The 23,060-nt window shown below is 40.0% G+C and overlaps 1 protein-coding gene across 10 annotated transcripts in view; it reads left to right on the top strand.

Annotated features, from left to right (window-relative positions):
- ART3 (ADP-ribosyltransferase 3 (inactive)) overlaps nt 1–23,060 on the top strand; it is a 135,586-nt gene that overhangs the window by 94,989 nt on the left and 17,537 nt on the right. For 9 of the 10 annotated variants that reach the window (XM_043448390.1, XM_043448391.1, XM_043448386.1 and 6 more), the window contains exons 2-3: nt 1,897–1,974; nt 6,470–7,181. In XM_043448390.1, coding sequence (XP_043304325.1) covers nt 1,906–1,974; nt 6,470–7,181 — 781 coding nt within the window. In that variant the 5' untranslated portion in view covers nt 1,897–1,905. Of the gene's footprint in view, nt 1–588; nt 738–1,896; nt 1,975–6,469; nt 7,182–23,060 lie in introns of those variants that run through there. The other variant, XM_043448389.1, reaches the window with a different exon arrangement.

The raw sequence follows: 23,060 nt of genomic DNA on the forward strand, positions 1-23,060 counted from the left end.
ATAACATACGGTCTTCAACATTGTATTTACTAGTCAATGTATTTGCCAGGTGTACTTTACTCAAATGAGAGCTATAGTTGCAGATGCCGCCAAATCCTTCCCTTCTTGGTGCACTCACTGGGCTTTGTACTTAAGATTCTTAACATGTATTCTGGATAAGTTTCATATCTTTTGCTAGTTTGAGTGCTTTTCAGATTTGTTTTCCTTGTGCATCCCAGCACCTGGCCCAGTACCTAAAATACAGTAAGCCAGTTGAGTGAATGGTGATAGCCATCACCGTAGCTGGTGATTAACACAGGAAGTCCCCTGAGTTATGTGAACCATCTAGCGAGGGTAAAATCCTTGCTTTAGTTTGACATCTCAGAATCAAAGGGTCAAAAGGTTAGGAATGGGAAGTGTGATCACTCTCTGAGAAGCCCAGAACTGAGGGCTCAGACTGAACATGCTGTGTGGTTGGAGGGAATTGCTGTGGCTTTACAAGCCTCTTGGAGATTTCATGTGTTAACGGTGGTGATTCCAAGGGATAGTGTGGGGGCCAGATATAAATAGCAGAACACAAATGAGGTAATGTGCCACTGCCAAGCTACTGCTGGGGATGTTTATAAAAAGAAGAGCATTCCCTTTTCAGCTCTCAGCGTCAACAACCTCCTATCCTGAAGACACCCTCACCACAACTGAGAGAGTGGGGAAACAGGGAGACCTAGCATCATTTAAAACTTCACAGGCAGAAAAGCCAGGTAAACATTTTGACTTATTTACATTCAGACTAAGGAAGTGAAGATTTTTCAAGAAAATCCTCATTCAGAGCTTGCCTTGTGACAGTTATCTGTCAAGTGTTATTTTCAAAATCTCTTTTCTAAAGGGATGATTAACACAGAAGTGGCATTGTGCTATCTTTCAATATCTTTAATGAAAGAAACTGCTCGTGAATAAAGATGGCAATCTGGGGCCAAAGGGAAGACTATCTTCTTTCCCCTCTGCTGTTTATCCCCACTTTCAGGTGCCAGAATATGGTGATTGGTAGGATGAAAAAAAGATTTTAATTCAGTTCCAGTCATGTCAACTTTGTTTTAAGTATGTGGAAAAAGCCATAAAGCAGGCTTTAATTAATTGAATCAGTTAGGGATTCTGGGACGGCTTCAGCCCTTGATGGACTCTTACTTCCTGTTTACCTGCTTCTGTCTCATGAATGTTGGGATGAATATTGGGCACACAGCCAGTAGAGTTATATAATCTTACCAGAGTTGCTTCCTGTTCACCTCCTTCTTATTCTCATTCCTGCTTTCAGCGAGTTAGTCAGGATGCTTGTTTTATCCTTGGTTTCTCTTAAATGTGACTATTTGGGAGAAACAGAACACCCCGGATAACCTTCTAGTTTTTACCACTACCTGTCTCCATCCTACCAAATGGGCATCACTTGGTTTGCAGAGAGGATAAAGAATGGATGATGTGTGTAGATAACTAACTCCTGGAGAATTCTTGGAGACTGGGAGCTAGGAGACCTATCTGTTTTCTTTCCTTTTTTTATTAGTTTGTGATTTTCTGTGTATGATGAGGGGAGATTGAGTGGGAGGAAGAAAAATTGACTATCAGTGACTATTGGTGGGAGAGACAACATGTCTACAGGAGAATGGAAATTCACATATTTAATCCTGAGCAAATATCTGAAGTTTTCTGAGCTTTTGTTTGCTCATGTGTAGAATGAAGGTGTTAGATCACCAGACAAAATCTAATGACCCTTTCAGCCATTGGGAATTTATTCATAATCACTTCCTAACCATCATGATATCCACTCTTACCCAGAATGAAAAAATGTATATCCTGTGTGTCATCCCGTTTTACTTCTCTAAACTTTTTTTTTTAAGTCTACTAAATTGGAATTCCTTTTTAATTTAGAAAAGAAAAATGAAGACAGGACATTTTGAAATGGTCACCGTGCTGTTGGCACCTATGATTCTAATGGACATCCTCCAGGTAATGTTAGGAATGGGAAGCATGTGGTCACTGGAACGGGAACTCTTGGTATAAAGTTGCCTGAGGCATGTGTGTGGGTTGATGATAGAAATGAGGACAGATAGAATAGGTATTAAGTTAGTTTTTTTAGATGTAGATCTTACCTTTTACACACTGATACATGTTAACTGTAGAAAATTAAAAATTAAAAGTAGACAAAGGAAGGAAAGTAAAAATCATCCACAGTTTTCCACCCAGAGGCAATGAGTCTTAATCTGTTGGTGTGTAGGCATCTCACCTTTTTTCTATGTATTTATGTTTGTAATTTACAAGATAGATTCACACTACATATCGTATTCTTTTTTTTAACCTTTTTAAGTTAATACTGTGCTATAGGTGTCTGTCCGTGGCATCGGATAGTCTAAAAACATGTATTTTTCTTCATATAAGTTGACAATACAATGTCTGCTTGTTTCCCATGTTTTATATAGTGGCTATTTTCTCACGTTCAGTATTCTTTTTATTCTGATAGAACTTTCATGACTTTATTTTTTACAATTGAATCTTTAAACATTCTGTAACATGTTTTTATGTAAAATATGAGCCAGGTATCTCACTTGATTTTTCCCCCCCACATTGTTAGCTCTCACATCACTACTGAGTATTTGTCCACTGATTTGAAGCGCCTTCTTTAAAATGTGTTAAATTCTTAAAAACCTCATCCATTTTGAGTTTAATATTCTGAAATATTGTTTATAGAATCACTGTATATTCTGTTATCTGTTTTGCAGTGTGACTTTTAAAAAACTGAAGTGTAATTCCCATATAAAAATATACCATTTTAAAGTGTATAGTTCAGTGATTGTCATATATTCTCTATGTTGTGCAACCATCATCACTTTATCTCATTATAGGATTCCTGTCACCCCCAGAAGAAGCCCTGTAGCTGTTAGCAGTCAATTCAAGTTCCCTCTTCCCTGTATCCCCTGAGATCCACTAATCTGCTTTGTCTCTATGAATTTTTAGATTCTGGACATTTCATCTGAATGGAATCATACAATATCTAGCCTTCTCTGTGGCTTCTTTGAGCGTAACATTTTCAAGCTTCATACACGTTGCAGTGTATATTAGTACTTTGTTCTTTTTTGTAGTGTAGTAATATTTCATTGCATGGTTATGCCACATTTTATCAATTCACTAATTGTTGGGCATTTGGGTTGGCCCCACTTTTTGGTTCTTATGAATGAATTCGAGCATGCATGCTGAGTCATGTCCAACTCTTTGTGACTCCATAGACTGGAGCTCCCAGACTCCTCTGTCCATGGGATTTTCTAGGCAAGACTGCTGGAGTGAGTTGCCATTTCCTCATTCAGGACTTACGAATGAATAGTCCTGCCACGAACTTCTGCATTCAGATTTTTGTTTGTGTGAACATATGTTTTCAGTTTGCTTTGGTTTATACCAGAAGTATATAATTGTTGGGTCATATGGTGGCTCAATGTTTAACATTGTGAGGAACTGCCAAATTGTTTTCCACATTTTATATTACTTACACAGCAGTGTATGAAGATTCTGTTTGTCTATAGCATTGCCTACATTTGCTATTTTCCCTTTTTTCCTTATTTTTATATCCATCCTAATGGATATGAGGTGGTATCTCACTGTGATTTTGATTTGCCTTTTTAATATTTTTCTGCAACATAATTTTGATATATTTATGAATGTTTCATAATTTAACTGATACCTTTTTAAATCATTTTTACATTTCTGTAATAAATTTTTGGTAATTAAGCTTCATCCGTATAGCCTTGTTTCAGTGGATAACTCAGGAAGAAAATATAATTAGTGGGTTCACCTAGCTTTTGTACCTGTTCCTTAGTGTCCATTCAGTTTTCCCTGAATGGTGGTGGCATTTGTGGGCTTTTTCACTGCATAAGGTACTCACTGTTCAGAACACACAATCAGCTGTGGCCTTGGGCCAGAAAGACTTGAAGTCTAAAATTAGACATGTGGAGACTGGTTAGAGGCACAGGGGAAAGACAGGAACATAGTGGATCAACTCTTGGATGTGATGTGAAGAATGTGGGAGGTGTTTTCAGGGCGTGATGTCTTATAATATGTTGAAGTCTTGAAGATAAATTAGACATTGGTGCCCAGGATGCACCCTGGTACATTCTGTGCTGTGGAGGAAAGTGCATTTCTTGGCTAGGAGATGGCAATGATTTGATCTAGTAAAGCTCAAATTCCCACTTAAAGAAACCGACCTATGGACCTAGAATTTCAGGGGTCTCAGTGACTTTCCCAACAGAATATTTTGTGGCTGGTAATCAGACAGTTTCTGATGCCAGTACAGTTCCTACTAGCACTACTTGTAAGATGGTGTTGTGAGTTTTATTCCAGACCTTTCATAAGTGTTGTTACAAGGACAAAGTTAAACTTTTTTTTTTAAGTGCTATATAAATGTCAGTGGTCTTTATCATCAGAAACACATTTTGGTTAAGAAACAGATTCTGGAGCCAGAGTGCCTGGGTTCAAATCTGAATTCCATACAAGTTAATCTCCCTGCCTTAGTTTCCTCATCTTTAAAAGAGGGACTAATAATAGTACCTACCTACCTATGGATGTGAAGTTGGACTATAAAGAAAGCTGAGTGCTGAAGAATTGATGCTTTTTTTTTTTTTTGAATTGATGCTTTTGAACTGTGGTGTTGGAGAATACTCTTGAGAGTCCCTTGGACTGCAGGGAGAGCCAACCAGTCTATCCTAAAGGAAATCGGTCCTGAATCATTGGAAGGACTGATGCTGAAGCTGAAATTCCAATACTTTGGCCACCTGATGCGAAGAACTAACTCACTGATGCTGGGAAAGATTGAAGGCAGGAGGAGAAGGGGACAGCAGAGGATAAAATGGTTGGATGGGATCATTGACTTGATGGGCATGAGTTTGAGTAAGCTCCAGGAGTTGGTGATGGACAGGGAAGCTTGGCATGCTGCAGTCCATGGGTTCACAAAGAGTTGGACATGACTGAGTGACTGAACTGAACTGAGCCTACCTCACAGGGTTACCACGAAGATTAAATGAGTTAGTATTCATATGAGTAAATGAGTAAGTGTTCATATCACTTAGTGCTGCACACACAGAAAGCACTCTGGAGAAGGTTTTTAGGCCTTAGGAGTGCAGGACATGAGTGAGAAGGAGAAATCCAAGAAAGTTTCACAAATGAATGGAGGGTTTTTTATAAGGACTAGGTTGATGCTAGCTGTAGACAGTAGGGTTGTAAGTTTGGCCTTGCTCTTAGATTGTTTTGTTTGAAGGATCTTTGAGTACCTCAAGTGAAATTATTAAGTAGGCAGTTGATATACAGAAGTCAAATGGAGTTACTAATTATGCAGTTGATACATAGATCTTGCACTTACACAACAGGTCAGAGATATTCAGATGATCATTGAAACTATGGGTCTTACATCATTGCCTAAGGGTAGACTTAAGATTTGGAAAAATAAATAGCCTTGAGAAACTGTGACCTTTAATGGCCAATTGGAATATGCTGGACGTGCAAAGGCGTCTAAGAAGAAGTGTTCCCTTAGTGAGAGCTGTTGAAGCTCAGAAATGTCAATCCCGTAAGTAATTGGTACCTAGTTAGTAACAGAAATGGAATTTGAACCCAGATCTATCTGGCTTAGTCCTTTTCCAGTTGCATAGAACAGAAAGCCCAGATGAATAGGGAATTTACTGTTTTGAACAACTGAAGCAAAATACAGCTTTCAGGTAATGCTAGACTGGGGCCTTAAGTAATGTTATCAGGACCTCATCTCTCTTCACCTCTAAGCTCTATAAACCTTTCTTTGTTGGCTCTATTTGCAGACAGGATTCTTCAAGGGACTAAAAGGATAACTATTGGCTTACCCAAGCCGTTATTATCCTTAGAGCTTATGGTTGAAGGAAAAGAAAGCCTTTTGTTTATCTGGGAGTGCTCTGGCTTTTAAGCCTGCATCATTGCTTATCATAGGGGCTGAAGATGCAGAATTAGTCCTAGCCAAACATTACAGAAAAGGGATGGGTGTCCTCAAAGAAAAAGGGGTAATATTTGCCTTTATGTATTTATCCATCTAGTAAAGTATTTCATACAAAGTATTTCAGATTCAGTCAATAGTCTTGAGCGGTTGAGGAAATCTAGCTAAGAATATCGTTCAGAGGCAGGACTGCCACCCATTTTTTTTGTTTCACACTCATTTTCTTTCCTCTGTACTACAGGGTTCAGATGAATGACTTATCAGCATGGTCATGCTCATACTTCCCATTTACTCTTTCATATAAATGTGTCACAGCTGGGAGAAGTTATCACTAACAGTGGAATATACTTTCTATATAAGAAGATACCAGAAGTTCATTGTGAGCAAGGAAGAGAGTCTTGGCAGGGTTTGAGAGGATGCAGGATTCTTTGCAGAAAATTGAGAGAAAATGGTATACACTAAATATTTTTATTTCAAGAGTACTAATTTCCTTTTCCTTTGCAGGTAAAAGCTGAAATGTTAGGTATGGCAGATAATGCATTTGATGATGAATACCTGAAATGTGCTAACCGGATGGAAATCAAATATGTTCCCCAACTGTTCAAGGAGGAAAAAGCAAGCCTCCAGCTCTTAGAAGACGTGTGGGAAAATGCAGAAGCCAAGTGGGAAGCTCGGAAGCCTCAGCTCTTTCTCCCTGTGAATTTCAAGGATAACTATGGTATAGCCCTGATGGCCTATATTTCTGAAGCTCAAGAGCAGTCTTCCTTTTACCGTCTGTTCAATGAAGCTATGGAAGTGGCTGGCCAGTCTCGAAAAGATTATGTCTATGGCTTCCAATTCAAAGCTTTCCATTTTTACCTGACAAAAGCTCTGCAGTTGCTGAGAAGATCTTGTGAGAACAGTTACAAAAACGTGGTGTACAGCGTAAGGCTGAATAGTTCATTTACATTTGGAGGGCTGAACCAAGCCCGACTTGGCCATTTCACCTTGGCATATTCATCCAAACCTCAAGCTGCTGATGACCAACATGTTCTGTTAACCATCAAAACATGTTTTGGAGTTGCCGTTGAAAAATTTCTTGATAAAGAAAGTGAAAGAATTGTTTTAATACCTCTGAATGAGGTTTTTCATGTGTCACAGGATGAGGCTGGCAATAACCTTATCCTTCAGAGCACAAACAGGACCTGCAGCCACTATGAGTGTGCGTTTCTAGGTGGTAAGTGTCTGTTCTGTCTCTGTGTGTGGGGAGGGGAGGAGGGAGTCTCTTAGGCCCAGGGAGAAGTCAGGAAGGAAAGTGGGAGGTCTTGAAGGGAGAAAAGTCATTGGTGGTCTCCTTTCTAGCTTTTTTCATACCATTAGTTTCTTTTTCCATAATTTAGTTTCATCAAAATCATACAGTATTATTGAAAATTAAAAAAATAAAATAGTAATGTAAGGTAATAGTTCTCAACCAGGAGTGGTTTTATCTGGTAGGATCAGTTGACCGTAGTTGGAAACATTTTTAATTGTTACACCATCTCCCTGTGCTAGTACCATCTTGTGGGTATAGGCCAAAGAACACTGCCAAACTGTTCACAGACGGCCCCCACAACAAAGAAGTATCTGGTTCAGAACCCTTCGTATGAGGCTTACAGTGAAAAATAGCCCTACCCCTTTCTGGCCCCAATTCCTACTCCTCAGTGGCATCCTTTTTGTTTTTTAACTATTTTTTTAGATACTTACTGCATGTTCCTAAGTAAATAACATGCTTCAGCATGTTTTTCTTGATTTAAAAATGTTAGACATTATTTATTGACTTCCCAATACTGATAGAGAATAAGTATTTAGCTCTAATATACCCTACATTAGTTAGGAGTTCTTTATTGCATTCACTTGTAACAGAAAACCTGCCTGGTGACTCTCATTTAATCAAAAAACTACTGGTGGGCTGTCCAGAGTTGGTACAGGACCTCAGCTACATCATGAGTAACTCAGACTCTCTGCTTCCTGCCCACCAACTTTAGCATATTGAGTTTGTTGATTTGTGTTTTTAGTGTGACTGTTGGCAGGTATAGGCATCAATCCATGTCCAAGATGAAATGAAGGGAAAGGAGGATGGCAGCCAAATCTGCCTGTTTAACCAAGAGGGTAAAGCTTCCCCAGAAACTCCAGGTAGATTTCACCAGATTGTGTGTTATTTGACTGGAACAGCTACTTGGTCATCTGCTGAGTCATTTGAAAAGACCTTGATGCTGGGAAAGATTGAGGGCAGGAAGAGAAGGGGACGACAGAGGATGAGATGACTGGATGGCATCACCGACTCAATGGACATGAGTTTGGGTAAACTCTGGGAGTTGGTTATGGACAGGGAGGCCTGGTGTGCTGCGGTTCATGGGGTCTCAAAGAGTTGGACATGACTTAGTGACTGAACTGAACTGAACTACCAGAAAATCTTGCAAAGAGGGTAATTAGCTTTTCTAACCTCTATCATGTAAGGAGGCAGGGGAGAAGGGAATAAGAAATAGCTGTTAGGTCAGTAAATTAAAAGTATCTGATAAACATCACCATCCTCAATATTTGTGCATTTTCCCTTCCCATTCTCCCAGTGTAGTAAAGACTGCTACCTTTTCTTTTTAAGTACTTCTTTTACTCCAGAGTTATTAGTTGTATGATTCTCTGTTTCCTTAGTTTTTTTTATATGCCATCAGTAATTCACCCCCTGAACCGTTAGAAATGCACATCTTCTCTTAATACATTTAGGCTTATCAGATACTCTCCCCCGTCCTTCACCCTCCTTGTACTCCATTGTCCTGCTTTGTGAAAATATCCTGAAATCTCTCCTCACTGCTGTTCTGAGACTTTCTTTTGTTTCTGCCCTAGGAGGAATCCCCTATATCTTGAATTTGTTCCTCTTTCTTGAATTACTCCTTACTTTGGAAGGGGTAGAGATACTTCAGAAGCTTTCTGAGGAAAGAGACAGTGAGGCAAAATTTTCTAAGACTTTGTACATCTGAAAAATCTACATTTAAAAACTTGAATAACAGCTTGTAGATTTGTATTTCTGTTTTGGGAATTATTTTTCTTGGAATTTCGGAGATATTCCTCCACTATCTTTTACTTTCTGATGTTGTTAAAGAGTGTGAAGCCATTCTCATCACTGAAACTTTGAGTGAGACCCGTTTTATTCCTCTGGGAGGTTCTAGGATATTTTCTTATCCCCAGCATTCTGAAATTTTATGATACTGTACCTTGTTGTATATGAGTAAAGGGTTAGCAAACCCCTTTCTCCTTTGTCCTATGAAAATAGCCTTTTGTTGATCTTCTAGCACTGCTTCTCTGTAATCTACTACAGAGGGAATGACAACTGTGTAACAATGCAGCGCTGCCTAGAGGTAAACGTAACGCTTGATTGCTATAGTGCATGAGCCGAGAGATTGTGAATGAAGAATAAATAACCAGAGGGAAGCCATGGCCTTGGGTATTCCTGAATGTGGTGTGATGTACTCAAGCGTTCTTGCTGAGTGCTGGAGTGTACTCATGAACTGACTGATGTATGAGATGTTGTCTTCTGTGTGTCGCATGAGCATCCTAAACCGGGATGGGTCCTGTACCCGCCTGTGTAATCTTGTTGTCTTCTACCGGAGATCTCGTTCTGGGGACTGAAGAACAGCCCTGGACTGCTGTGAGGACTTGTGTTGAAGGTTTATATCCCATGTCACTCCGAAGTAGTATGCTCTGTTCTCTGCTGACAAAACCAAGTACTGGTGAGGGGACGCCTTTGGGGTCTCATGAATGTGATTGTCTTGCTGAACCCAAAACCATGGCTGCTTGTCAAGCAGAGAAAGTACTGAAGTAGGGCCTTGGAAGTGGGATAGAAGTTTAGACTGAAACTCAAATGTGCCAGCACGTTATGAGATAAAAAAAAGAACAGACAGAGACGTGCTGATGAGACATTATACCTGGAGGATGGAGTGGGGAGGGGAGCCGGTCCACTTTTGATTTAATGGCAGAAGCTGTGTAACCATTGAGATTCCTGGGGCACAAAAGGAAGACTTTAAGGAAGTCTTCATGCTTAGGGTCATATACATGCACCATTTGCACCTGCATGATCCAGAGAGTGAGTGCTTCTATAAATTTTGCACTTTACATACCATTTTTGCCTCACTGTAGTCCTGACCCTGAGTTGGACATAAGACTAACTGTTCTCCGTGAGGGACAGATGAAGGCTGGAGTGAGCAAATTTATGTTGAGAGGAAAAGTGCCCATTTCTTTCACCAAACATACATTGGACCTGACCAAAACCAAGCCCCTCAAAGCAGCTCATGGTCACTAACTGTGGGCATTTCTCTCTTCCCAGTTCCTCAGTACATCACAGTGGCTTGAAATTGGCCATGGTTGAGTTATGCCATGGACATCAGCAAACACTACAAATCAGGACCCACATTCTCCACCCCAGAACCTGCTCAATTTTACCAGCACGTTGTGGCCAGAAACCCAGTCTGCAGCTGGGCTGACAAAACAATAGCACTTTCAGTGGTGCATTCAGCCGAAGGCCTTTGGGGAGGCGTTGGTTACACAGAAGCCATAGTAGGCCGAATCTGGTGCCTGGTGGAGGAGAGGCGGGCAGTGGGGTGCACAGAGCTCACGTCTGTGAGCATGATTACGATGACAGGTGGGGAGCCATCGGGTTGATGCAGAATGAGCCAGGACTCAGACCTACGTGGGCTGGTGTGTTACTAGCCCAGTGTGAGGAAAGGGGGGGAGAACGGGCAAACTTCTGAGGGCCTGCCCAGAAAGTTAGCCAGAGGCCACATAGCAGGTTAATCTTCAAACCAGCTACAAGGGAAAACCTTTTTGGAGGCTCACGTGTATACTGTTTGGAGAGCTCTGACAAAGTCAGGCCACTGCCTTTGGTTGTGTTTACCTTCCCTAGTGGCCCAGATGGTACAGAATCCACCTGCAATGTGGGAGACCTGGGTTCCATCCTTGGATAGGGAAGATTCCCTGGAGGAGGGCGTGGCCACCCACTCCAGTACTCCTGCATGGAGAATCCCAATGGACAGAGGAGCCTGGTGGGCTACAGTCCATGGGGTCGCAAGGAGTCGGACACAACTGAGCAACTTCACTTTTACCTCTAAACTGGAGTCTCAGCTGATGTCCTCTGCTGCCATCTGGAGATAACTAATGGAAATTCAGGATCTAAAACAGCCTGAAGTGATCGTTAAAGCTAGGCTGTTGGAAACACTAGGAAGGATGATAACCAGGGGTTTTAAAAGCTCAACCAGGAGGATGTAGTCAGAACCTTGTTCTACTATGACTGAAGATAACTCTGGATGAAAAAAGGCAACGTTTCTAAAAGTGATTTAAAAATTATGCTGTGCTCCATTTGGTGTGCTGACATAGTCCTGTGCTGTTACTTTAAACTCGTTTGTGATTGCCAAGATAAAATGTTTGTGGGCCTTACAAAAACTAGTTAGCTAAAGAAAATAGCTCAGTTGGTTGGGAGTGGAGAAAATAATTCCTGGTAGTCAAAGAGATACTTGTATTAATCCAAGAATATACGAGTAAGTAAGTAATGTTAGCTGGAGACCTCCCTTGTTCCTTAGACCTCTCCATAGACTGTCTCACAGCATGGCACCTTATTTTATCAAAATGCCAGAAAGCCAGAGAGAGCCAACGAGTCACAGTCTTTTGCAGCCTAATCACAGGAGTGACATTGCATCACTTTTGCTGTATTCCTTTTGCTAGAAGTAGGTTACTACGTTCAGTCCACACTTGAGAGGATTACTAGAATGTGAATATTAGGCAGCAAGATCATTGGGAAACATGTCAGAAGCTGCCTACTATAATCCTGACCCACTATAATCTGTCACTTCCTATTGGGAATGACTCACATTGACTGTCTTCTTTCCGTAATGATGAATTCTGTGGTAACCGGACTGGATAGCAGCCCCAGAACCACTGGGGAAGCAAAGTCAGCATCTTGTTTCATATACTGGTGATTTTGATCTAATCAGAATGATCTTTGCTGAGGTCATATGAAATATATGTTCATTTACTGAAGTAAGAACAGATGCTTTATGAATGTTCATCTGTCCACTGAGGTCAGAGCAAGTACACCCACACAAGCATATCCTTGGCGTTTGGGAACTTGGCTGAGGCAGAAATTAACATGATTGTGTGCAGCTTATAAAAAGCTGAAGACAGCCATCCAGTCAGCCCTATAGAGATCTTCATTGGGGAGGCTGTTAGAATTTTTAATTTGTAGTCCTCATCCTTTATAAGTGATTTCCTTAGTGTAGTAGTTTTGTGTATAGAGCCAGAGCTGTAATAGAGATAATGACCACACACACTTGATTTCCTTTGTTGGTTTCCAGATGCTTTTCTTTAGATACAATCACTTAATATGAGCCTTTATGTGGTTAACATAAAGACTGAGCTTATGAGTTGTATTTACTGCATTTTTTTTTTCCGTAGTGAGAGATTGTAGAAGTTTCTTAATCCACTTCTGAGCGTCTTAATGACCTGATTATACAACTAGGGCATTAGTATTGGCAGATTTCAGTCGGTACCCCAGTGGGTGTGCTCCCTACCAGGATCACCATTTGAAGTTCAGCTTCTCACACAGGGCATCCAAGACAGTGAACAAGTCATTAATCATCATCTTTGTCGCTAAGTGGTTTTCAGCTCTTTGTGCCCCCATGGACTACAGCATGCTAGGCTTTTCTTTTCTCCATTATCTCCCAGAGTTTTCTGAAATTATGTCCACTGAGTCGGTGATGCTATCCAACCATCTCATCCTCTGTCACCCCTTCTCCTCCTGCCCTCAGTCCTTCTCAGCATCAGGTGGCTGAAGTATTGGAGCTTCAGCTTCCGCATCAGTCCTTCCAGTGAATATACAGGACTGATTTCCTTTAGGATGGACTTCTTGCAGTCCAAGGGACTCTCAAGAGTCTTCTCCATTACCACAATTTGAAAGCATCAGTTCTTTGGCATTCAGCCTTCTTTGTGGTCCCAACTCTCACATCCATACATGGCTACTGGAAAAACCATGGCTTTGGCTGGATGGATGCTTACACACCACGGATCTTTGTAAGCGAAGTAATGTCTCTGCTTTTTTAATATGCTGTCTAGGTTTGTCATAGGCTTTCTTCCAAGGAGCAAGTGTCTTTTAACTTCATGGCTGCAGTCACCGTCTGCAGTGATTTTGGAGCCCAAGAAAATAAAATCTCACTGTTCCCACTTTTCCCCTTTCTATTTGCCATGAAGTGATGGGACTGGATGCCATAATCTTAGTTTTTTTAATGTTGAGTTTCAAGTTAGCTTTTTCACTTTCCTTTTTCACCCTCATGAAGGGCTCTTTAGTTCTTCTTCACTTTCTGCCATTAGAGTGGTATCTTCTGCGTATCTGAGGTTGTTGATGTTTCTCCTGGCAGTGTTGATTCCAGCTTGTGACTCATCCAGCTTGTACTTCATTCAGCCCAACATTTCACATGATGTACTCTGCATATAAGTTAATTAAGAAGGTTGACAATATACAGCCTCATTAACTTACTCCTTTCCCAGTTTTGACCCAGTCCATTGTTCCATGTCTTGGTTCTAACTGTTCTTTCTTATCCTGCATATAGGTTTCTCAGGAGGCAGGTAAGGTGGTCTGGTATTCCCATCTCTTTAAGAATTTTTCACAGTTTGTTGTGATCCATACAGTCAAAGGCTTTAGCGTAGTCAGTGAAGCAGAAGTAGATGTTTTTCTGGAATTTCTTGCTTTCTCTGTGACCCAGTATATGTTGGCAATTTGATCTCTGGTTCTTCTGCCTTTTCTAAACCCAGCTTGTACATCTGGAAGTTCTTGGTTTAAGTACTGTTGAATTCTAGCTTGAAGTATTTTGAGCATAACCTTGCTAGCATATGCAATGAACAAAATTGTATGGTAGTTTGAACATTCTTTGGCATTACCCTTTGGGATTAGAATGAAAACTGACCTTCTCCAGTCCTGTGGCCACTGCTTATTTTCTAAATTTGCTCACATTGAGTGCAGCACTTTAACAGCATCATCATTTAGGATTTGAAATAGTTCAGCTGGAATTCCATCACCTCCACTAGCTTTGTTCATAGTAATGCTTCCTAAGACCCACTTGACTTCATAGTCCAGGATATCTGGCTCTAGGTGAGTGACCACACCATTACAGTTATCCAGGTCATTAAGATCTTTTTCTGTACAGCTGTTCTGTGTATTCTTGCCACTTCTTAATCTCTTCTGCTTCTGTTAGGTCCTTACCATTTCTTTTTATTGTGCCCATCCTTATGATGGATTAATGCAGCATTTCATTGGATTTGCCCAGCGTTGCAATAGGCTGTTTTGTCAGAGAACTGTGCTGTCTTTCCAGGTGTGATGTCTTACAGGGAAGGGCCCCGTGGAGTGTGGTTTGGATAAAGCAGTAGGTAGGACTTCGTGTTGTCTAACGCAGACGTTCTCAGAGCTTCCAGGTTCATGCTGTTCTTAGTGCTGTCTTAATTTTTCACAGCATCTCTAATCTGAAATAAATACCTAAAAGGTCTGTTTATTAAGTAAAATCAAATCAAATATCTCAGTATTTATGTCTTAACATCTTAGTAGATGTTTTACGTTATATATATATAAATTTTAAATGCTGTTATTTCATTCTTTACCATAGTGACTTGCTAATGTAATGTCTGTGCTTCTTGGACACTGCACAGCTTCTCAAACCTTGGTATCAGAGTAAATACTACCTTATTTCCTGATCGATTTTCACATGTATTTGCTTTTTATCACAATTGCTAAAAACCCAACTTTGCAAATATATGATGCTATTGAACTGAATGTAATGTAATGTAACTTTGAAACTGTTCTACCTAAAGCTGATAGTTCATGCAGCTTCTGAACGATATCAAATATGGCTCTGTTTGTCTTGAAATTTTTTAAATATCTCTTGGTGTCCCTGTAAATTTGCTAGAGCATTCAGGGACACCTCTACCACTGTTTGGGAACTGCAGGTCTAATGGATGGGCAGCCATTTATTTATGAAAATGGCTGAGGCTTTAGGAGCCAGGTTTGGCTGTTAAATTTCTATATGACAAGGCAACTTTTGGGAGTTTGTCCTACTTCATGGGAATGTGGTTCAAAGAGAACCCTTTGCACAATGAGATATTGGATTAGGGAGTCATGGCTTCTTTTTCTGTGCAATAGTCTATATCATTAGGCCCAGTAACAGGCTAGTAGCAGTAGCCCTGCAAAGGGAAGAAGTCCTTGTGTCGAAAAGCCCAGTGACTTTACTTTTGTTGCCAGAAATTCCAGTCAGCTGTGAGTTTGGTCACAAACATCTGTAATTGTTTGAGATCTGAAGGAGATGGAAACCCAAGAGAGGGTTTTATTTACTATTGTCTGAACTGCTTCTAAGGCTTCTTACTGTAGAGCTTCTTGCTAAAATGTCAACTTACAAGGTTTCCAGTGAGGCAGGTAGGAATAGGCACTGTTCTTCATCTTCTGAGTTCTTTCACTGGCCTTGGGTAGAGTCCTTACACAAGTAAACTGATGGGTACTTTGGTGAGTACTGGAAAGCCTAAAGACACCTGGGGTTCTCTGTGCAGCTCCTTTCTCTTTAGTACTCTGTAAAAACCAGACTATCCTGGTATTTTCCTTTGTGCAAAAACGGCTTCACAGTTAAAATACCGTTTTGAGTTTTCTATTTATTTTTGAGTTATTTTTGATAAGCTACATTTTCCTAGGAATTGTCCATTTGCCTTAGATTTCAAATTTATTGGCATAAAGCTAATCATTATAATCTCACGTCTATTTACACCTGTTGAATCTGTAGTTATATTCCCTTTTTCAGTCCCTATATATATTTGTGTCTTACCCTGTTTATTTCTGAATCAATCTCTTATCCATTTTTAACCCTGCTACTTTTTTATTCAAGTACAGTTGATTTACAATATTGTGTTAGTTTCAAGTGTACAGAATGATTCAGTTTCATGTATTTTTTCTGATTATTTTCCTTTATAGGTTATACAGGACATTATGTATATAGCTCATGATGTTTTATATGGTAAATCCTTATTGCTTAGACTTTACTTCACTTAGTATGATATTCTCTAGGTCTTTCTGTGTTGGAGTTTTTTGTCTTTTATTTCATTCCTTCTTGTGGCTGAGTAATATTCCATTGTGTGTGTGTAGTGTATGTGTATGTATACACACACACACCCCCCCACACACACCATCTTCTTTTTTTTTTTCCCATTTATTTTTTATTAGTTGGAGGCTAATTACTTTACAATATTGTAGTGGTTTTTGTCATACATTGACATGAATCAGCCATGGATTTACATGTATTCCCCATCCCGATCCCCCCTCCCACATCCCTCTCTACCCGATCCCTCTGGGTCTTCCCAGTGCATCAGGCCCAAGTACTTGTCTCATGCATCCAACCTGGGCTGGTGATCTGTTTCCCCCTAGATAATATACATGTTTCGATGCTGTTCTCTCGAAACATCCAGCCAGTTGGTGGTCACTTAAATTGTTTCCATGTCTTGGCCATTCTGTGTAGTGCTGCTGTGAACACTGGGGTGCATGTATTTTTCAAATTAGAATTTTATCCAGATATATGCTCAGGAGTAGGATTGCTGGATCATATGGTATTTCAGTTTTTATTTTCTTCAGGAACCTCTATACTGTTTTCCGTAGTGGCTGTATCAGTTTACATTGTGTAAGAGAGTTTCCTTTTCTCCACATTTCTCTCCAGTCTTTATTATTTGCAGACTTTTTGATAATAGCTGTTCTGACAGGTTTTGAGGTGATACCTTATTGTGGTTTTGATTTGCCTTTCTCTAATAATTATGATATTGAGCATCTTTTCATGTACCTGTTGGCTATATGAGTGTTGTCTTTGGAAAAATTTCTTTTGAAGTCTTCTTTCCATTTTTTTTTTCCCCCTTGCTATTGAATTGCTTGGGCTTCCCTTGTGGCTCAGTTGGTAAAGAATCTGCCTGCAATGCGGGAGACCCCGGTTCGATCCCTGGGTTGGGACAATCCCCTGGAGAAGGGAAAGGCTACCCACTCCAGTATTCTGGCCTGGAGAATTCCAAAGTCCATGGGGTTGCAAAGAGTCAGACATGACTGAGCGACTTGCACATGAACATGAACATTGAGTTGTATGAGCTATTTGTATATTTTGGATATTAACTCCTTGTGAGTTGCTTTCTTCAGGTTGTCTTTTCATTTTGTTGATGGTTTCCTTTGCTGTGCAAAAGCTTTTAACTTTGATTAGGTCCAATTTGTCTATTTTTGCCTTATTTCATTTGTCTTGGGAGACTGATCTAACAACATTTTGCTGCAATTTATGCCAAAGAATGTTTTGCTTATGTTCTTTTCTAGGAGTTGTATGGTTCAGTTCAGTTCAGTTGCTCAGTCATGTCTGACTCTGCGACCCCATGGACTGCAGCACACCAGGCTTCCAGGTCCATCAACAACTCTGGCAGCTTGCTCAAACTTAGCTCCAAGTCAGTGATGCCATCCAACCATCTCATCTTCTGTCATTCCCTTCTCCTCCTGCCTTCAGTCTTTTCCAGCATCAGGGTATTTTCCAGTGAGTCAGTTCTTCTCATCAGGTGGCCAAAGTACCGGAGCTTCAGCTTCAGCATCAGTCCTTCCAGTGAATTTTCAGGACTGATTTCCTTTAGGATGAACTGGTTGGATCTCCTTGCAGTTCAAGGGACTCTAAAGAGTCTTCTCTAACACCACAGTTCAAGAGCATCAATTCTTCTGTGCTAAGCTTTCTTTATAAGTCCAACTCTCACATCCATACATGACTACTGGAAAAACCATAGCCTTGACTAGACGGACCTTTGTTGACAAAGTAATATCTCTGCTTTTTAATATGCTATCTAGGTTGGTCATAACTTTCCTTCCAAGGAGTAAGCGTCTTTTAATTTCATGGCTGCAATCACCATCTGCAGTGATTTTGGAGCCCAAAAACACTGTTGCCACTGTTTCCCCATCTATTTGCCATGAAGTGATGGGACCAGATGCCATGATCTTAGTTTTTTAAATGTTCAGTTTTAAGCCAACTTTTCGCTCTCCTCTCACTCATCACAAGGCTTTTTGATTCCTCTTCACTTTCTGTCATAAGGGTGATGCCATCTGCATATCTGAGGTTATTGATATTTCTCCCAGCAATCTTGATTCCAGCTTGTGCTTCATCCAGCCTGGCATTTCACATGATGTGCTCTGCATATAAGTTAAGTAAGCAGGGTGACAATATACAGCCTTGAAGTACTCCTTTCCCAATTTGGAACCAGTCTGTTGTTGCATGTCCAATTCTAACTTGCTTCTTGACCTGCATACAGATTTCTCCAGAGGCAGGTCAGGTGGTCTGGTATTCCCATCTCTTTAAGAATTTTTCACCGTTTGTTGTGATCCACACAGTCAAAGGCTTTGGCGTAATCAATAAAGCAGAAGTAGGTCTTTCTCTGGAACTCTCTCATTTTTTTGATGATCCGGCAGATGCCTTTTCTAAACCCAGCTTGAACACCTGGAAGTTCTCGGTTCACATACTGTTGAAGCCTGGCTTGGAGAATTTTGAGCATTACTTTGCTAGCGTGTGAGATAAGGGCAATTGTGCGGTAGTTTGAACATTCTTTGCCATTGTCTTTCTTTGGGATTGGAATGAAAACTGACCTTTTCCAGTCCTGTGACCACTGCTGAGTTTTCCAAATTTACTGGCATATTGAGTGCAGCACTTTCACAGCATTATTTTTTAGGATTTGAAATAGCTCAACTGGAATTCATCACCTCCACTAGCTTTGTTCACAGTGATGCTTCCTAAGGCCCTCTTCACTTTGGACTCCATGATGTCTGGCTCTAGTTGAGTGATCACACCATTGTGGTTATCTAGGTCATTAACATCTTTTTTTGTATAGTTCTTCTGTGTATTCCCTGGTGGCTCAGACAGTAAAGTGTCTGACTACAATGCAGGAAACCTGGGTTCAATACCTGGGTCAGGAAGATCCCCTGAAGAAGGAAATGGCAACCCATTCCTGTATTTTTGCCTGGACAATCCCATGGACAGAGGAGCCTGATAGGCTACAGTCCATGGGTCTGAGTCGGACACGACTGAGTGACTTCACTTTTCTGTGTAGCTTTGGCACCTTTTCATAATATGGTCTGTTTCTGTTAGGTCCATTCCATTTTGTCCTTTATTTGCCCATCTTTTCATGAAATGTTCCTTTGGTGTCTGTGATTTTCTTGAAAAGATCTCTAGTCTTTCCTATTCTGTTGTTTTTCTCTATTTCTTTGCATTGATCACTGAGGATCAATGATAGCTCAGTTGGTAAAGAATCTGCCTGCAATGCAGGAGACCCCAGTTCTATTCCTGGGTTGTGATGATCCACTGGAGAAGGGATAGGCTACCCACTCCAGTATTCTTGGGCTTCCCTTGTGGCTCAGCTGGTAAAGAGTCCTGGAGTGCAGGACTTCCCTGGGTGGTTGGGAAGATCCCCTGCAGAAGGGAAAGGCTACCCACTCCAGTATTCTGGCCTAGAAAATTCCATTGACTGTGTAGTCCATGGGGTTGCAAAGAGTTGGACAGAACTGAGCACCTTTCACTTTCAGTTGTATGATATTATGTCTTATATTTTGTTCTTTATACCATTTGAGTTTATTTTTGTATATGGTGTGGGGGAGTGTTCTGATTTCATTGATTTTTGTGTAACTGTCCAGCTTTCCCAGTAGTACTTCTTAAAGAGACGTTCTCTATTATGTGTTCTTGCCTTCTTTATTGTAGGTTAATTGGTTGTAGGTGTGTTGCTTTATTTCTGGGCTGTCTATTCTGTTCCATTGACCTAAGTTTTTGTGGCAATTCCATGCCCTTTGATTACTGTAGCTTTGTAGTATTGTCTGAAGTCTGGGAGTCATATGCCTCCAACTTTGTTCTTTTCTTCAGTATTACTTTGGCAGTTCTGGGTCTTTTATGGTTCCATGTAAATTTTAGGATTATTAGTTCTAGTATTGTGAACATGGATATTTCGAAAGGGTTTGCAAATCTATAGATTTAAATCTATAGATTGCTTTGGGTAGTGTGGCCATTTTAATAATAATCCCAGTCTAAGAGCATGGGACACCTTTCCATTTCTTTGAATCATCTTCAGTTTACTTGAAGAAAATTATCAATTTCCTTCAGTGTTTTATAGTTTTCAGTGTATAGCTCTTTCATGCCCATAGTTAAAAGTTTATTCCTGGGTATTTTTTGGACATGGTTATAAACAGGATTGCTTTTTTACTTTCTGATATTTTGTTGTTAGTGTAAAGAAATGCAACAGATTTCTGTATATTAATCTTATATCCTGCTAACTTGTTGAATTCATTTATTAGTTCTAAGAGTTTTTGTGTGAAGTCTGTAGGACTCTCTGTATTGAGTATCATGTCATCTGCAAATAGGGACAGTTTTACCTCTTCCCTTCAAATTTGGATACCTTTTGTTTTTCTAATCTGATTCCTTTGCTAGAATTTCTAAGACTATATTATATTAGATAGTAGTGGTGAGAGTTGGCATGCTTGTCTTATTCCTGAATGAGCAGGAAGGCTTTCAGCTTTTCACTGTTGAGTATGATGTTGGCTATGGGTTTATTGTAAATGGCTTTTATTGTGTTGAGCTATGTTCCTTCTGTGCCCACCTTGGTGAGAGTTTTTATCATGAATGGATATTGAATTTTATCAAATGCTTTTTCTATATCTATTGAGATGGTCATGTGATTTTGTCTTTCCTTTGGTTAATGTGGAGTATCACATTGATTTACTTAGTGTTGAACCATTATCATTATATAGTTTTTGTCTTTGTCTTTCTTTATGGACTTTGTTTTAAAGTTTGTATTGCCTAATGTGAATATTGCTACCCCTGCTTTATTCCTGTTTTCATTTGAATGAAATTCCCTTTTCCATCCCCTCACTTTCAATCTGTGTATCTCTTTTGCCCTAATGTGAGTCTCTTGTTAACAACGTACTATAGTTGTTTTTTTTTAAAACTGCCATTTTGTTCTTTTGATTGGAGCATTTAGTCTATCAACATTTAAACTACTTATTAACAAGTATATGTTTATTGCCATTTTAAAACCTTGTTTTCCAGATGATTTTTTTAATTCTTGCTTGTTCATTTCTTCTTTTTGTTGTTTGATGGTTTTCTTTTGTTTTATGCTTGAGTTGCTTTCGTTTTATTTTTGTGACTGTTGTATGATTTTGATTTGTGGTTACCTTGATTTTCAAGTATATTAACCTGTAATTGTATCTACTTGCATTAGACTGGTAGTTATGTAAGTTCAGACACATTCTAAAAGATACACATTTTTTCCTGCCCTCCCTCGTATTTTTTATTTTGATGACCTGTTTTACATCATAATGTTTATTTTTTACTATTAATTGTAGTTATAATCACTTTTACAAAAATTTTTGACTGTTTTTTAATCTGTGACCTGGCTTATTTAAGTGATCTTCAATTCTTTTATATATTTGCCTTTCCGATTGTGATTTTCCCTTTTCTTTAGATTCTTGATTTTTTCCTAGTTAGAGAAGACCTTTCAATATTTCTTTTAGGTTAAGTTTTGTATTGCTGTTTTCTGGTTTTTGCTTGTCCAAGAAATTCTTTATCTCTTCTTCTAGTCTAAAGGACAAACTTGCTGGGTAGAGGTTGCATAAACCTCTACCCAGCAAGGGTTGGGTTGCATCCAACCCAGGTTGGATAACCTAGGTTGCAGACCTTTCCCTTTCATGACTTTGAATATATCTTGCCACTTCCTTCTGACTGCAAAGTTTCTGCAGAGAAATTAACTAATAGTCTTTTGGGGGTTCCTTTGTAACTGACTCTTTGTTTCTCTTTTGCTGCCTTTAGATTGCTCTCTTGAACTGCGTCCATTTTAATCACAGTATGTGGTAGTGTTGGTCTGTTTAGGTACATCTTATTTGGGACCCTCTGTGCTTTCTGTACCTAGGTATCTGTTTCCTTTGTTATGTTTGGTAAATTTTCAGCCATTATTTCTTCAAATACTTTTTTTTTTTGGCTACACCGTGCAACTTGCGGGATCTTAGTTCCCTGACCAGTGATTGAGCCCAGGCCCATGGCAGTGCAAGCGCTGAGTCCTAACCACTGGACCACCAGAGAATCCCCTGAAGTGCATCTTTAATACCTTCTTCCTCTTCTTCTGGAACCCCTATTATGTGTAGATTAGTATACTTTTATCTTATCTCATAGACCTTCTTTAATGCTATCGTTTTTAAAAATCTGTCTTTTGTTCTGATTGGATGATTTCCATTATTCTATGTTGCAGATCACTTATTTGTTCTTCTGCATTATTTAGTCCGTATTCTTTGCTTCTAGTTTGATTTTTATCTTGGCAATTGAGTTGTTTAATTTTGATTGGATCCTCTTTATAGTTTCTAGTTCCTTGTTATAGCAATTCTGCATTTCTGTCAATAATCTTCATTCCTTTAGCATTTTTTTTAACCTCCTTTTTGAACTCAGAGTCAGGTAGACGGGAGAGGTCTGTTTCATTGTTTGTTCTTTCAGAGGATTTCTCTTGTTCTTTTAACTGGGAGTCGTTCCTGTGCTTTTGAAATTTTACTTACATTTACCTGTCTCTTTAACTTTAGGAGAAACAGTTGTCTTCTGTGGTCTTGAAGGGGTGGTTTTTATGTGGGAGCATCCCTGAGTAGACTGTGTGTGGGTCCAGTAATTTTGGTATGAGGGCTTCTTTTGGCATGGCATCTTTCCTTCAAAGTGTGCCAACTGTTATCCCCTTGATAAGGGGTGACTGGTGTTGTGGTGACCACAGCCTGCACCGGATGTTGGGCGGGGCCTCCTTTTTGCTCTGGGGCTGTCACAGCCTGTCGTGGGGTGGGATCTGCTCCCCAGTAGAAATCCTGAGGGTCAGTTCTATAAAGCTCCATTGCCCTTAAGTATGTGATCTGTCCCCAAGGAGGTGAACACTGAATCAGGTGAGGCCCATGTGGTCATAGTGAATCTGTGTCCAAGCAGGCCCCCACAGTTCTGCCCAGAAGCAGTCCAAGGTCTCGTGCGTTTCTTGCCTAGTGTTCAGCTGGTGCTGGAGGCTG

The sequence above is a fragment of the Cervus canadensis genome, chromosome 26, assembly GCF_019320065.1.
Source record: "Cervus canadensis isolate Bull #8, Minnesota chromosome 26, ASM1932006v1, whole genome shotgun sequence".
Taxonomy (NCBI): domain Eukaryota; kingdom Metazoa; phylum Chordata; class Mammalia; order Artiodactyla; family Cervidae; genus Cervus; species Cervus canadensis.